The sequence below is a fragment of the Apodemus sylvaticus genome, chromosome 9, assembly GCF_947179515.1.
Source record: "Apodemus sylvaticus chromosome 9, mApoSyl1.1, whole genome shotgun sequence".
NCBI lineage: Eukaryota > Metazoa > Chordata > Mammalia > Rodentia > Muridae > Apodemus > Apodemus sylvaticus.
The window spans coordinates 15,731,894-15,747,451 of NC_067480.1; the positions used below are offsets into that span (position 1 = coordinate 15,731,894).

Consider the following 15,558-nt stretch of genomic DNA (forward strand, 5'->3'; position numbering starts at 1 on the left):
AAGACTATACTGCTAGTTGCAGAAGGGATATTTTGAAAGCCTACAAAATAAAGGATTCTTATTTGTTGAATAAGAATCAGACAAGACTGTCAAAGAACAACCTTGTAATGGAGAATTTTTATTTATGAAAATTTATGAAAGAGATAAAATGATAATGTTGATAGCAAAGGGTATTAACTGTGATTTGCTGATTCCATTTTTATATAAAACTAGTCACGTGAGGTTGGTTCCTATGTGAGATGCCCATTACATCAAATAACGTAAGCCTATTAACAAATGCTTTGATGACACTAGGTCTATGGAGATTTCCACTAATTGCCCCTTTCTTTTCCCAGTTTCAAATACATATTGCAATTGTTTATTATAAAAATGACTAGAAAGCAGTTGCTGCAAGCCTCGCATCACACTAATGAATATTAGGATACATGGAGAAATCTGTCTACATGATTATCTAGGAGCAGAATATCAAAACAAGCCACTCCACGGTGCACGGCAAAACATGGTGGCCATTCTGGACTGCTAAGTATTCGACAATGGTCCCAGCCATCAGTGAAAAGCAGGAGCCTGAGAATATATTGGTATTTTTCAGAGTCCACAGATCTTCAATTAACACCGAAGAACACAGTGAAAGGGGAAATTTCAAGATATAATTATAGAATGTGTTTCTAGGTGCAGAAAACACATTCACGCTAGAACTCCCCCCACCCCCACACACATCATCCTCTGCCATTCTAGAAGAGGCATTTAAGAATGGCTTATTGATTAGTCATGGCACTATAGACAGCTCAAAGGAGTGATTAAAATCACTTCTGAAACTGCAGTAGTTACTTAAATAAACATTGGACAATATGGTCAAATTGAAAATACTTGGACTTTGAAATAAGACATATTAATGTATGCCTTGTGTCCAGATAGCTGGTCCTTTGAATAAATTAGTAAGCCTGAGTTTCGCTTCTTGTCTGTAAAACTTGCATAGAAACACTTACTTTGAAGAGGCAGTAGGATAAATAAAATTATACCTACAGATAACTTAGCACCACCTATGGGACCAAAGAACCTTGAATGAACAGAACAGCAATGCCTTTTGGGTGGAAACATGAATTGTACAAAAACTGATGTTAGAATATCAATAGCCTAAATTCACTTTGTATGAGCATTTAATCAGTGACAAAGACTGATAGTGAACAGAGGACTAAATAATTATGATAGCCACAGGATATCAGTGATCACTGTTATTTGCCTTTTAATCATCTGTAAAATCTTTATATAAATACACTTGGTACTTGTAAAAAGCACAGGTTTTCTACTTCGAGCCCACCGGTCCTTACTTACCAGTAACTTCCAGTGGACGAGGGCATATTGCATCCAAACAGCAGCATATGGTGGACAGTATCCATGCTGGCCCGAGGCTTGAAGTCAACTGTCAGGAGAAAATGATACACAAATGTGAATACAAGCCATATGTGTGTGTGGCAATATCAGAGGAGACTATATCTTTCAACAGTTTGAATATCTATATAAACATATGCTTTGGCACTTTCATGATAAAATGCCCTGATATCTTAAGGTGTATATGAGTTAATAATTTGATTTAGGAATAAAGTAAACTATTGGGTATGAAAAAGAGAAAATAATGAACAGGCTAGTGAAGACTGCTATTAGCACATGCGTGCACGCACACACACTCACACCCACACACCCACCCCCACACACACACATTTAAAAATGAACTGTTCATTTTAAGGTGGTGAGTGAGTTATGGGGGTATGATGTGAAATCTCCAGGCTATTTATTCACAATAGATTTCCTTCCCACTTTTGGCAGAGTGCTGTGTACCAGAAAACATTGCACAATGATGCAGTAAAACAGAAGTCACAGCGAGTGGTCAAACCATGAGCAGAAGGATTCACGACGTATCTATATCACCTTAAATCACAACAGCGGTCATTGTGCACATGCAGTGCATGCATATATGTATGTGCATGCACAGAGAGAGGAAGACAGAGGGCGAGAGAGAGGGAGGAGAAGAGGAGAGGGAGAGGGAGAGGGAGAGGGAGAGGGAGATTAAGAGATTTTCCCCAGAAATGAAAATATATGTGCAAATGTATCTTTAGAAGTGGAACTGAACAGAAGTGGAATTCTATCCTCAGTGAACCCAGGGCACTTGTGAACAATACTAGCACCTATTACCAACCCATTCCTCCTTTCTTCTCAAAACCAGTGTGGGAGATACTACAATAAGCAAAACCCAATGCAGAACATAGATGTAACTTTCACGGTTGTATTAGCGATGCTTGATAGTAAGCTTAGCCTCACTTTCACAAATGAGATTTTTGTTCCTTTTTGTCCTCACTGAAAGTGCTACCTGTGATGTAGATATATGAAATATATCTACATACTTTTACAATTATATCTCAGAGTACAGTTCATTGCAAACTGAAATGAAAAATAACCTCCAGCTTAAAAAAAAAGTTTATGTGTCTCCAGTACATACAAAACTGCTAAGCTAATATCATGTGTGTCTTAAGGCAGGCACCTTTTACCCATTGTAAAGGAGGGCCAGTCTTTGGTCAAGAATAAGAACAACTTGGTCCCTTCTGGGAACCTCCGAAGAAGCATTCAAGAGCCATTTTTAATTTTTATTTATGTGTCTGTGTAAGTGTGACATGATTTTTCGATTGCCTGCAGAGATCAGTGGAGGGTATGAGGTCCCCTGGAGCTGGAGTCACAGGTGGCTGTAAACTGCCCCATTGTGGGCACTGAGGATGGAACTCAGTTCCTCTGAGAGAACAAGAAGTGTTCCTCATTATAGTAGACCCATTTCTCCAGCCCCCACTCTTGTTCTTATCCTCCCGTCAAAAAAAAAATGTAACTGTGGAAATCTGTGATTGGCTTTCAAATAAGAGTTTGACCCCAGGGCTCTTGTATAATTTCATCCTCTTAGATGATTTTATGAGGGCTAGAGAGATTTCCTGCCATTGAATCAATGATAGAATTTAGGTGTGACTCTTTGGGATGCAGGTGGGGGAGAGACAGAGACAGAGAGAGAGAGAGAGAGAGAGAGAGAGAGAGAGAGAGAGAGAGCGAGAAAGAGAGAGAGAATATGAATGAATTCCATTTGGGCGTCACTCAGATTAAATATGGAGCTGTGGAGTGGACAGAAGTAGGGAACCTTGGAGAAGGCTCAGGACAAAGGAACAAAGAAAACCCTGAGCTGTCAGGATCCCTTTAGAAAACATCAGTTGGATTGTTTTATATTAATGCTGTGAGCTTTCTGTGGAGAAACAAAGCAAAGACTTTTTTTTTTGGAGAAAAAGGTGAGCTATGAATAATTTTATAAAGGGATTCAGATGAGAGAGATTGTTCATGAAGGCAAGGTAAGCCATGCCTTGCCTTTTACAAGGAGGTGGGGGGGATAGAACATGCCTAGGTGTCTGCTTAGACACAGGACTCTCTGCCATCCTTTGTAGTAAGGGGAAAGTCTCTCACTGTCTATTTTGAAAACTCGTTTGGACACACTTTCTTATTACTGCTTATTTGTTTTATATCAAACCTCAACCAGATGTAAGTTTGACTTTGCTTCTGACATAAGGAAAATCCATCATTGATTCCCATTCCAGTGGGAAAAGAAAATCCCACAGTTTCCACTCATAAAAAATACTTATCCTAAAACAAATACCTCCTCCTCCCCCGAAAAACTTATTCTTCTTGACTCATATTGTCCTTCAGAAATCCAAGATGTAATATAAATGCTAAAGGAATTATACATACAAGGTAAAACAAGATGCTAACTATCTTTTTTCAAATCCCAATTAAAAATATATCTATGTATTTTTATAATGATATCTCAGTTCATTGCAAACTGAAATGAAAAATACTTCCAACTTTAAAAAAAAAGTCATATTGAAATGTAAATCTAAAGCAAACACCAGATGACTTACAATAATGTAGTGCTTAAAAAAATTCCATTTAAATTTGTCAAACAGGCAAAGAGTTTGACAGGTTCGTTTCCGGGGCTGGTTTGATTCCTACTTCTTATAGAAATACTGAGGCTCTAACCCTTGTGATTAGGATTAAAGTACACTGGACACAAGCCATGCATGTGGCTTTGGAGATTTCAACAGAACAAGAAACAAAATTTACAAAAATAAAACCATATCTTAAAAGAAATCACTCCATTTCCTCTAATCCTCTGATGTCTTATCATTTACCAAAGAAAGAAAAGGATCCCAGGGAGAAGGAGTTGGGGAATAATAATGAAAACAGGGCCATGTGAATGTACTGTTCTGGCAGGTGGGATAAACAAAGCTGTGGAGGGGGTGACAGTTCACTCAGACCCCAGCCTGCACCCCGAGACTGCAAAGAAGTGTTAGAGCCCATCAGTTAGCAACTGCTGTCAGAGCTCCAGGTGCGCAGAAAGACAGAAGTGGCTAACCTGGAAATGAGGCTAACAGTTAAGATCACGATGTAGATGAGCAGAGAAGAGAAAACTGCATGGGTCAAGCCCTGGGAACTAAACCTATTTGAAGGAAAAGGACAAAGAGGCAAGAGGCGACAGCAAAAATATACAGGTTGGTGGACTCCCCGGTGGGTGATGTCACCCAAAATGAAAGACAACAGTACGTGTAGGATGAACACAAGAAGAAAGGCAGACAATGAGTTCCATTTCTGGAGCACTAAGCTAAGTCTGTTCCAATGGCGTGAAGTGCTAGGGACTTGTGGCCTCCGTTAGCTCGAGGCAGACTTCAGTCAGGGTCATAGACAGGTCTGGGACTGTGACCCAAGAGACATTTCCATTGGACACTTGGTTCTCTCTCCCTATTTTCTTTCCAAGTGCATTTCCAGGTCCAGGTCTACATGTCAAATTGGATATGTCAAACCCGTGATGTGGAAAGTCTGTGAAGAACACACTCAACCTAGTGGAGGAAGCAGCGACCTGGAAGATATCCATGTGCACATAAAGAAGTCTGTTACAATCAGAAATGGCTGCATTACCCTTTTTATCTGAGTTCAGAAATCAGAGGAAAACCACCAATTGAATACATGCGCACACATGGGTGCATGTGTGTATGTGTGTGCACGTTTGTAAAACTGTTGAAATACCTGTTCTTAAGTCTGTTTCTATTTCTTCCCAGTTGGATTATTCTGTATAAATAGATGGCTTCTTTAGAATAGTATGGATATTACTAGATGCTGTCAAACAATTTTTTAACAGTACGTTTCAGCCTGTGTTATATTTGTTGTTAAAATAATATAGGCTTAGGTTTTCGCCCTTACCTCAGGTGATCCTGATTACAGCTATTCTTTTAGTAGCTGAATATATTCTACTGTGACTACATACTCCTGTTTTCATTAACTACTCTTAGTAAATTTTTGATTCCCTTGATCTTTTAACTTTATTGATTAAAATAAGGTTTCTTTGAAAATATAATTTCTTTTTTATTAATTGAATTATCTTTTTATACTCTGTATTTTATTTCCCCCGACCCCTGTCCACCCTCCAACTGTTCCACATCCCATACCTCCTCCCTACCCCCTGCCTCTACGTGGATGTCCCCAACCTCCACCCTACCTGACCTCTAAATTCACTGGGGCCTTCAGTCTCTTGAGGGTTAAATGCATCATCTCTGAATGAACCCAGAACCGGCAGTCCTCTACTGCATGTGTGTTGGGGGCCTCATGTCAGCTGGTGTATGCTGCCTGTTTAGTAGTCCAGTGTTTGAGAGATCTTGGGAGTCAGATTAATTGAGACTGCTGGTCCTCCTACAGGATTGTCCTTCTCTTCAGCGTCTTTCAGCCTTCTCTAATTATTGAGATTTTTCTATTTGCCCTATTAAATGACTCCTAAAACTCTATGTTATAGTAATTACTTCATTTTTTTGGATGAGGTTTATTCAACAAACACATGGAGTGGCTTTTGACTAAGTCTACATGTATGATAAAGAACAGGTATAGTAGAGGTTGGTCCACAGCCAAAGGCTCTTGTCTAAGCCTGACAAATTGAGTTTTTCCCCTAGAATGCATATGGTAAAAGGAGAATTCCCAGAAGTTGTCCTCTGACCTCCAAACATGATGGCAAATTCCCCCTCAAAAAAAGTAAAAAAAAAATTAAAATGATTTACTATATTAATATCCTAGCGATTCAAGCTATACTCAGTAGAACTGGGAAAGTGTACTGCCTAAGAAACTGAATAATATGAGATATTATTGGGAAAAAAAAACTCTCAGTTCTTAATATCACTCCCATAAGCATTTCTTCATATCTACAAAACAAAGATTATAAAGGGAGATAGTAAATTTCTGAATTATAATTTAAATGTGGTATAAACCTTAATGCTTATAATACTGCAATTGAGAAAAAAATACAACTGTAAAGATCCACACATTCTAGTGGCTGCCAGTGTGTGAGAAGCCTGAAGTCTGAAGCTTCCATCCTCTTCCAACAGCTGCCCCCCCCCCCCAACACAGGGCAATCCTGCACTAAAGGACCCTCTACTTGAGTTTTTAAAACAGCAGGTTTAATAGTAAGTTACTAACACTTACTAATACTGACAACAATGTACCATTTATAATGAATATGTAACATAGGTTATAAGGGCTAACAGCTGCTATGGAGAATTAACAAAGAAACACAGTAAACATAAATTGCAAATGGAATAATCCCGAAATGAACAACAAAAAAAAGTTCAGTATAAAGAAGGGATTAAACTTCCAGATGACAGGCCTTTAAAAACTGCCTTGAATGGTAATAGGAGAATGAACTAAAGGAATCAATAAACAGATTTTATCATCCACGCTGTAAGACATAAGATGGTATAAGCATCATTAAGCTCTATTTTTGTATGCTATTCCTCTAGTGGTCCCAGACTCATTTCCTACAGAATGAAACCAATATTCCTGTTCTTGTCTTTTAAGGCCATTCATAATATTGGCTTGTTTCAGACCTCTGATTTCAAGATACTTTACAACCTATACAACCTATACTTTGTAAGACAACCCTTCTTCCCAGTAATATACCTGCCAACATTTGCTGGGCGGTGTCCCTTGCCAGATCCACATTTACTTCTCATAAAGGCACTATAAGTGAGGATTCTCTTCTTCACAAAGAGATGCATCTTGAAGAGAGTGGCGTGTTAACTCACCCCTGTCACATAGCCAGAACATGGTGAGGCTGGGCTTTGAAGGCAGTGGTGTAGTTGGAACTTACTTTGAACCACTTCAATATTGTTGTTTTTAGTTGGGCTCAGCATGTTCCTGGGTGCTCATTCTGGGTGGCCCCTGGAATAGTCTTCACCCCTGGATATATGGAAATACACCAAGTTCCCAGATCCTGATCAAAACCTGCCTACTTTCCTCTTGGGTATTTCCCTGAATAGACCATACTATTATATCTAATTAAAGACATCCCTGTTCTGGTAGAAGATCTCAGGGGTGATCTGCGAGACAGAAAGCTATATAATTTATGTTGGGTAAAATTCTAGTAAGCAGTTGGGCGGTGGTGGCGCACGCCTTCCCAGCACTTGGGAGGCAGAGGCAGGTGGATTTCTGAGTTCAAGGACAGCCTGGTCTACAGAGTAAGTTCCAGGACAGCCAGGGCTGTCCCTGTCTCAGAAAAAAAAATTCTAGTAAGCAAGGAAAAGATACCTAGTCACCTATTTGGAATCAGAAAGGTCATAATGACACATGAGTGCTCCCTCTCTCTCTCTCTCTCTCTCTCTCTCTCTCTCTCTCTCTCTCTCACACACACCTTTTTGTTTATTGCTATCAAGGTCATGAAATGTGTATCTAAGCACTATACCTTGTACAGTATCTGGTATTAAAATCAGAGCATTTCTATAGTTTTTCACTTCAGCACAAATGTTTAAGAACAGCCACATCTGGACATATTATAACTGAGCAATTCTGCACCAGAAGTGCCTTGATAATCAACACAAAGGCGCAAGACAAAGAGAAACAACAAATCATTAGATTAATTCCATTCATTTCCAAATTCAGCTACATTTGTACAGAGTGATCTGATGGATAGGGAGCTGCCATCATTCACTACAGAAAAGACACATTTATTTACCGGTCACCCATGTGAGGGAAAGCAAGTGGATGACGATGACAGTCAAATTTCCTGGCTGAGTGAGCCGCTGTCACAGCCAATTCCTCTGAGTGTCTGTAAAACACCTTTTAGACAGCGGCTCAGTTCAGTGGTCAAATGCAGATTTTATCTCACCTCCATCAAGGCAAGTCTCTGAGTTCTTGTTATAAATAAAGGCAATGTTTTAGGAACATTTTGTTCAAAATATAAAATTCCATATCCTCATTAGAATGAATATCCATTTTAATTCAAATGTATAATTTCAGTATGAGTCTAAAATTACATTTTAAATGTTTGCATTCACATGTAAGCATGATATGTGTATGTACATTAATTTCATGATGAGGTCATGGCATTTCTCAAGAAGTAAGTGTATTGTTTTAAAGGCATTAAATAAGTCATATAAACATGATACTGAGAATTACTAATTTTTGTATGGTATTTGCATATGCATGTGTGTACATATACATGTATGGAGTTTGCATATGCATGTGTGTACATATAATGTATGGAGTTTGCATATGCATGTGTGTACATATGCATGTATGGAGTTTGCATATGCATGTGTGTACATATGCATGTATGGAGTTTGCATATGCATGTGTGTACATATGCATGTATGGAGTTTGCATATGCATGTGTGTACATATGCGTGTATGGAGTTTGCATATGCATGTGTGTACATATGGATGTGTGTACATATGCATGTAAGGAGTTTGCATATGCATGTGTGTACATATGGATGTGTGTACATATGCATGTAAGGAGTTTGCATATGCATGTGTGTACATATGGATGTGTGTACATATGCATGTATGGAGTTTGCATATGCATGTGTGTACATAGATATGGAGAGAGACTATTGTCCTCAGGAGCCATGCATCTTAAGAAAAGAAAGAACAAATAGATCTGCTATAGCCCAATTTTTTTTAAGTGAAAAAGAAAACAAAAAAGTCCAACCTAATCTAATAAAGGAGTCTTATCAAATTCTAGTTATCAGAAAAGATAAATTCTGAGACTCAGATTCTGGAACAAGCCACACAAAGTACAGAGATCATCTTTCCTAAGACTCCCTTGGAATGGGTAAGCTCTCCTCAGTACACAACCACAGCTGCTCCTTTGGGACTCTGAGAAGTATAATGTGGTCACCTGTCTAACATGCAGTGTTGGCACCAAGGCTCTTCCCTTACTTAGGCCTTGGCAGAAATGACCAGTTGGTGCTAGCAGTTGGTTTTCAGGTCTACACTTTGGATGTGCCTACTACCAATGTTGGTGACAGGTAACCCATCAAAAGGCTCATCCTGATAGAAACCCTCTCTCCAGCAGGTAAGAAATGCTGCCCCAGGCAAGCAATCCTTCTGGCCATAAAAAGGGAAGAAATGCTAAAAAGTGTTTGGATCACAGAAGACTGTGTGAGGACCTCAGACCTCGAAGCGCTTTAATCTTAGAAAAGAGATGCTATGAAAATAAAGGACTGCTAGTATCCTGGCTCTAACACACCACTTCATGTGTCCCCCAGGAGTATTCAATTGCTCGACCCAATATATTTACTCCGACTTCACATTTCAAATTAGGTGAAAGCAAACACATTAATACGACAACAGCAACGGCACATTCCAAGGGTGTATTTATAGTCCTTAGACTGACCAGCCCTGAAACCATACACTACTGTCAACCTCCAGAAACAAATGAGTAATGGTTAACGCGAAACCCTTAATACTGCTGTGACCTATGACAACTCTATTTACACAGGTGTGCATTGTAGCCTTCTCCATAAAGCAAGTGTGAAATGGGAGGAAGTGAAACTACCCCTGAACATAAATAGAGATATAAAACTGGTAAAGCAAAAATAAATAAATTTAAAAAAAGTAAAAAAAAAAAAAAGAAAACCCAAACCATTTTATAGGTAAATATTATTCTCTCCTAGGCTACCAAACCGAAGGATATGAATGCATATATTTTAAGTTACATTTGGGGCTACTCCAAGAACTATAATTAGGAATGTAAGTATTTTTTTTCTATTTTTAAAGTTACTCATTTTAGTCTTGGAGAACATCGACTCTCCTAAGCTTGTTCTTGGTAATGTCCAAGTACTCCACCCAAAACCCTCCGTGCGATGTTCAGGCTGCTGTGGGATGACTCTCATTTTCAGGGATCAACTCCTGAGCAGTTCTGGACAGAGTGTTGTTATAGGTTGTGCTTTGTCGTCATCATTATTGCAGGCAGAGTGTGGAGGAAAAAAAAAAACCACTCCATGCAAACTGTTCTGGCTTTGCAGATCTATAATGGACATTCCTGTGGGAACCACCTCATGAAAATCCATTCTCCAGCTGCCCCCGGCTACATTGTACACATTTTGCTAGTCACATAATAGCCATTTCAGGCAGCCCGCTTGAAAATTAGTTGCATGGGACCAAAGTACAGCTCTCATTACAGTTAACTTCCCAACATCAACATTTTAAGCCAGAAAAGAAAAGCAGAAAACAAAAACAAAAAAAAAAAAAAAGAAAGAAAAGAAAAAATGAACACTAATAATTTGTCAATCCTGTTCCTTCCCTAAACATTAAAAGTTTGTCATCAGGGAAGTTTAAATTAAAACAATCTAGACAAGAACAGATGGTGCCTTGTCACTTCTCCTAGGTGATTGAAAGACATCTGGGAAGGACCTGTCATTTCAAAATATTCTTATTTTACAATATAAGAGAGTGGGTGTTCTTTCTCTTTCTCCTGCCCTCTCTTCCCCCTCTCCTTTCGTTTTTATCCACCTATGGGTCGATGGGTAAAATATTACACTTCCTAATGTTGATTCTAAGTGTAGTCTATTTATTACACGAACCATCAGGTAAACAGTTTCATTGAATACAGAGGAATTAAGAATCCAGATATGGACAGAAAGCCAATACTGTACAAATGGGACCACACAGCCCTGGCGACCACTGGCACCTTCACGTAACACCTTAACTACATTCCTCATGTATCTCTCCAGATACAGTTTGTAATCTTGTCTCCAGTGGCTGCCTGTAGTTTCCTTTCGCATTAGGCATGATAAATGCATTTTGAAAATTGACAGTAGAAGATTAATACACTCATAAGCATCAAAGAGAACCCTTTACTGATCTCAAATAGCGGTTCACTCTTCCCCCATGATCCAAAGAGTACTTACTCACGAAGGCTTCCTCATCCACAGGCAGACGCATGGACATGCAGAAGTATGTGTCAGACTGTTGAAGAGAGAAATAGAATAAAATCCATGTTAAGTGACTAAGAACCAGAATGAAGTGATAACTCTTACACACTTGGCCTCCAAGACAGTAGAAGTATTCCTGTGAGGTCAGAATGCCTGCTGAGGGCTTGTCAGCACTTTAGCAGAAGAGCTAAGTGTGGATAACTTCCATATACTAAATTTTTTCCTCTGGTGCTTTTATAAACAGTTCTGAAACCTGTTTACAAGGGTCATCATCATGCATGATAAATCTAGCAAGGTCACATTTAAAAGGCAAATCTGATTCCAAAAGAGTAAGAGGCAGTTATGATCTCAGTGTGGATATTTTAACTACCACAAAAAGTTGGTTTAAGAGATAATATTGCATATAGTTACCCCCCTTATTTTAAATTTTCATGTAATTCTTTGAAGAAATCAATATCATCTCAAATTATTCTTTCCAAGTTATTGTTCCCTTGAGTCCCTAAACTGAGACTCTTGTTGCTTTAATATCACAGACATTGACATTACAGTCTTTAGTAAGCCAGGGGGTACTGGTATGTGATTATGCTACATGTATAATCCATCTGCTTGAGAAATGAGTCAGGAGGATCACTTGAGTTAAGAGTTCAAGACCAGCCTGCACATTACTGCAAGATTCTTTTTCTAAACAATAAGTGAAAATAAAGAAACAAAACAAAGAAAATTGAGCAACAAAAGCTTCAACTTAAGGAGAGCTTGTTTCTGAAGAAGACCTGAATGGAATCTGTATGCAGCGAAGTGTGCACTACAGTTGATAATGTAAAGGTAAGCTGCGCTCAGTTAATAATTCATACTTGATACATTACTGTTGCGAAGTGCTAGAATCTACAGGGTCCAGCAATGCGGACATAGATCATCTGAGTGTCTCTAAATGCACAGTTAACAGCAAAAAAGCATGCATGTGACCTATTTTTTTTTTAACCTCTGTCTCAGAAAACAAAAATGTTAGCGTACACAAAACAAGTATGGTAAAAATTGCTACTTTTGTTTATGACATTTTTCAGTCAGGAGAAGTTTCCCTTAAAGTCACTTTTAGAAAATGGATGGTGACCTCAAGTAGAGAGATGAGGCTACTTACCCACCTTAAAAATTTTAACCCTGAAGTGTTCCTGTCCAAAGGAAAGACAGGGACAAAAAATGGAACAGAGACTAAAGGAAAGGCAATCCAGAGATGGACCCACCTGGAATCCCATGCCATCTGCAGACATCAAACCCAGACACTATTGCTGATGCCAAGAAGCACCTGCTGACAGGAGCATGTTATGGCTGTCCCCTGAGAGGTTCTACCAGCACCTGACCAATACAGATGCGGATAATAGCACCCAACCATCGGACTGAGCCAGGGGACCCAAATGAAAGAGCTAGGGGAAGGACTGAAGGCGCCGAAGGAGGTTACAATCCCATAGGAAGACCAACAATATCAACCAACCAGACCCCCCCCACACACACACACACATGAAAATCTCCCAGGTAGTAGACCTACAACCAAGGAGTACACATGGAGGGACCCATGGCTCCAGCTGCATATGTAGCAGAGGATGGCCTTATCTGACATCAACGGGAGGGGAGACCCTTGGTCCTGTGGAGGCTTGATGCCCCAGCAGAGGGAAATGCTAGAGCGGTGAGGCTGGAGTGGTGAGTGGGTGGAGGAGCACTCTAATAGAAGCAGGAGGGATGGGGGAGAGGAGGGATGGGATGGGGGTTTGTGGAGGGGTAACTGGAAAGGGTCATATCATTTGAAATGTAAAGGAATAAAATGACTAAGAAAGAAAGAAAAGGCAAGAAAGAAAGGAAGAAGGAAGGAAGGAAGAAAGGAAGAAATAAAGAAGAAAGGCAAAATGTTATAGCATACACAGGAGGTGAAGGCTCAAAAGGCTGGAGCGATGAGCTTTGTGTATGGAACTTAAGAGGTAGACACACAAAACAGTGTCTAAGCACTTTCCAACCACAAACAAGCATGATTAAAATTATTCATAACTTTTTTTGTAATTTTATAAAACTGATGTTGTAAAACACAAGTATTCTAAAAATAATAATCTTGACATCCTTTTTGTATGTCACCATCATGAGCTATATGAAATTTAGAGCCTACATATGTGACTCCTGAAACACCCACTGCTATCTCTAGAATTAAGCTTTTGTGTGTCAAGTCTTAGCTCAGGGTTTTCCATCTATTGGGATTGTTAGAGCAATCCAATGTGGTAGACAGATATACTACTTCCACTCTAAGCTCAGTAAATAAAATAATGAACATGTACTGAGATCGTACTATGGGCCACTAGTTTTCAAAAAACTGAGTCCTTTCAGATTTCAAAAGACACTGCTATAACATGGGTACTATTATTATCCCTACTTTACAGATGGGGAGACTGAGGCAATCCATAGTTTAGAGGTTCTACAGACAAAACTGTCTCCTTGATCAAACTCTAGTCATGCTCTTGGGAGTTCTCAACTAGGCACAAACTTCGCCTTCAAAGACTTAAGGCTCTCAGTTCAAACCATTTTTTTTCTGCCTCCTCCACATAAATACATCCAGGAGACTTGACTGAACTCTAACACAGATTTCACAGCTAAGCGCTACACGTTTAGCATGACTCTGCCAATGAAGTCAACTACTTCACTCTATAAACAGAAGTGATTGTCTGTACCGGCCTGAAATTCACACCTAGGGCTTGGTCCCTGGTATTCCACAAAGCAATTCTACTTCCTTCCTCTGCCTGGTAAGATGTAAATCTATTTTCTCGAACTGTCTTCTCACACTGGAGAGGTGCTGCTCTGCTTGAGCTGCCCTGCTCTGGCCCTCACTAAGGCAGCCTGCCACAGAAGCCTTAAGCTTTTTTTTCCTCCCAGTCATGCCCATTAACAAACCCCGACGGCCTACGCCTTTCCAGAGGCCAAACCTTTCCATAGTCATCAGCACACCCCAAACTTTAAAGGTTGCCTCCCTTTTGTTCCAGCAAAGTTCATTTTGTTTACTGTGGATAAGTTTTTCTAAGCATGGAGTCATGACAATAAAAATCTATTCTTCTCACTTTAACTCATACCAGGCTTTGGAAAGCCAGAAGAGCAGCAACTCGCTTAACACGTCACAGATCATCCAAAGCAATGTGACCCATAATGACCTAAAAGCAAATACAGTAATGTACATTAAGTGTACATCGAAGTAGTGTGCATATATTTATAACAACTCCTAAAAGATTTGGATAAAATGCAAATGAAACCAAAATTCTTTATAATTTGAAAAAAATGTTGGTTTTACTCTTTGGTTATAATCCAGTTCAAGTCCTCGTAGAATAGCAACGTTACTGAGTTAAACAGATGCATCAAATTGTGCACCCAAACTCTCTTGATAAAAGCTAAAGCAAAAGAAAAATGCATGAAGATAATATACGTCAATGCTCAATAGAGAGAAAACTGCTGTTAATATCAGATTAACAGCTGCTTCTCAGCTGCTCAACTTAAAAATCAGAAAAACTTGGGAACGCCTTTGTCTCGTGAATTTGCGTTCATAAGATTATAATTTCTTTTTCAATGGAAATGTTTACATTTCCACATTTATTTCCTAGGATACAAAGAATGTAAAGATAGGAAAGAAAATAAAAGTCCAGGGGAAAGAAGGGAAGAGGGAAAGGGAGAGAAAAAGGAAGTGGGCAGTAGGCAAGTATCTTATTTAATTATTTTGGGAGAGAACATCTATAACAGATCCAGGATCAGTTTCGACCATGAACCATCATCGTCTGATGTATGATCTTACTTATGCCCCATTTTTGATCTAAAGAATAATTTCCACATGGAGAAAAGACTATATGTCTTTTCCCTAAAATAGAGAAAATATAAAACCTAGCATAGCAAATCAATAGTTCACCTTTGTTTGGAAGCTCTGAAAACCACATAGTTCAAGTAAGTGGGGGAAAGATCTGTAAAAGGAACAGGACTGTTTGTCATGGGATAAGTGCTGCTACAGTATGGCTCCTAGCATTAAGGTAAGAGTCCAAGATCTATGATGTAAGGTATGCACCACTTTCAGGGTGCGACTGGAGAGAGCTCAATGGGAAAGGATGACTCCTGGATGTTTTCAGTAGTCTTGAGGTCAGCAGAATGTGAGTAGCACACATTCTTTACAGTGCTACTTCATCTCACCCCCATATGTGCACTGTAAGTAGACTTAGCCAACAGTACACATCTTTATCTGTTTTTTTTAACAGAAAGATTACTGGGTTGATCCACT

General features: G+C 39.2%; 1 protein-coding gene across 9 annotated transcripts in view; it reads right to left on the bottom strand.

The window, feature by feature from the left end:
• The window catches only part of Pam (peptidylglycine alpha-amidating monooxygenase), a 273,258-nt gene that overhangs the window by 116,382 nt on the left and 141,318 nt on the right, over window positions 1–15,558 (bottom strand). For all 9 annotated transcript variants that reach the window (XM_052192590.1, XM_052192587.1, XM_052192592.1 and 6 more), the window contains exons 4-5: window positions 11,250–11,307; window positions 1,333–1,420 (exon numbers count right to left, since the gene is read on the bottom strand). In XM_052192590.1, coding sequence (XP_052048550.1) covers window positions 1,333–1,420; window positions 11,250–11,307 — 146 coding nt within the window. The remainder of the gene's footprint in view (window positions 1–1,332; window positions 1,421–11,249; window positions 11,308–15,558) is intronic.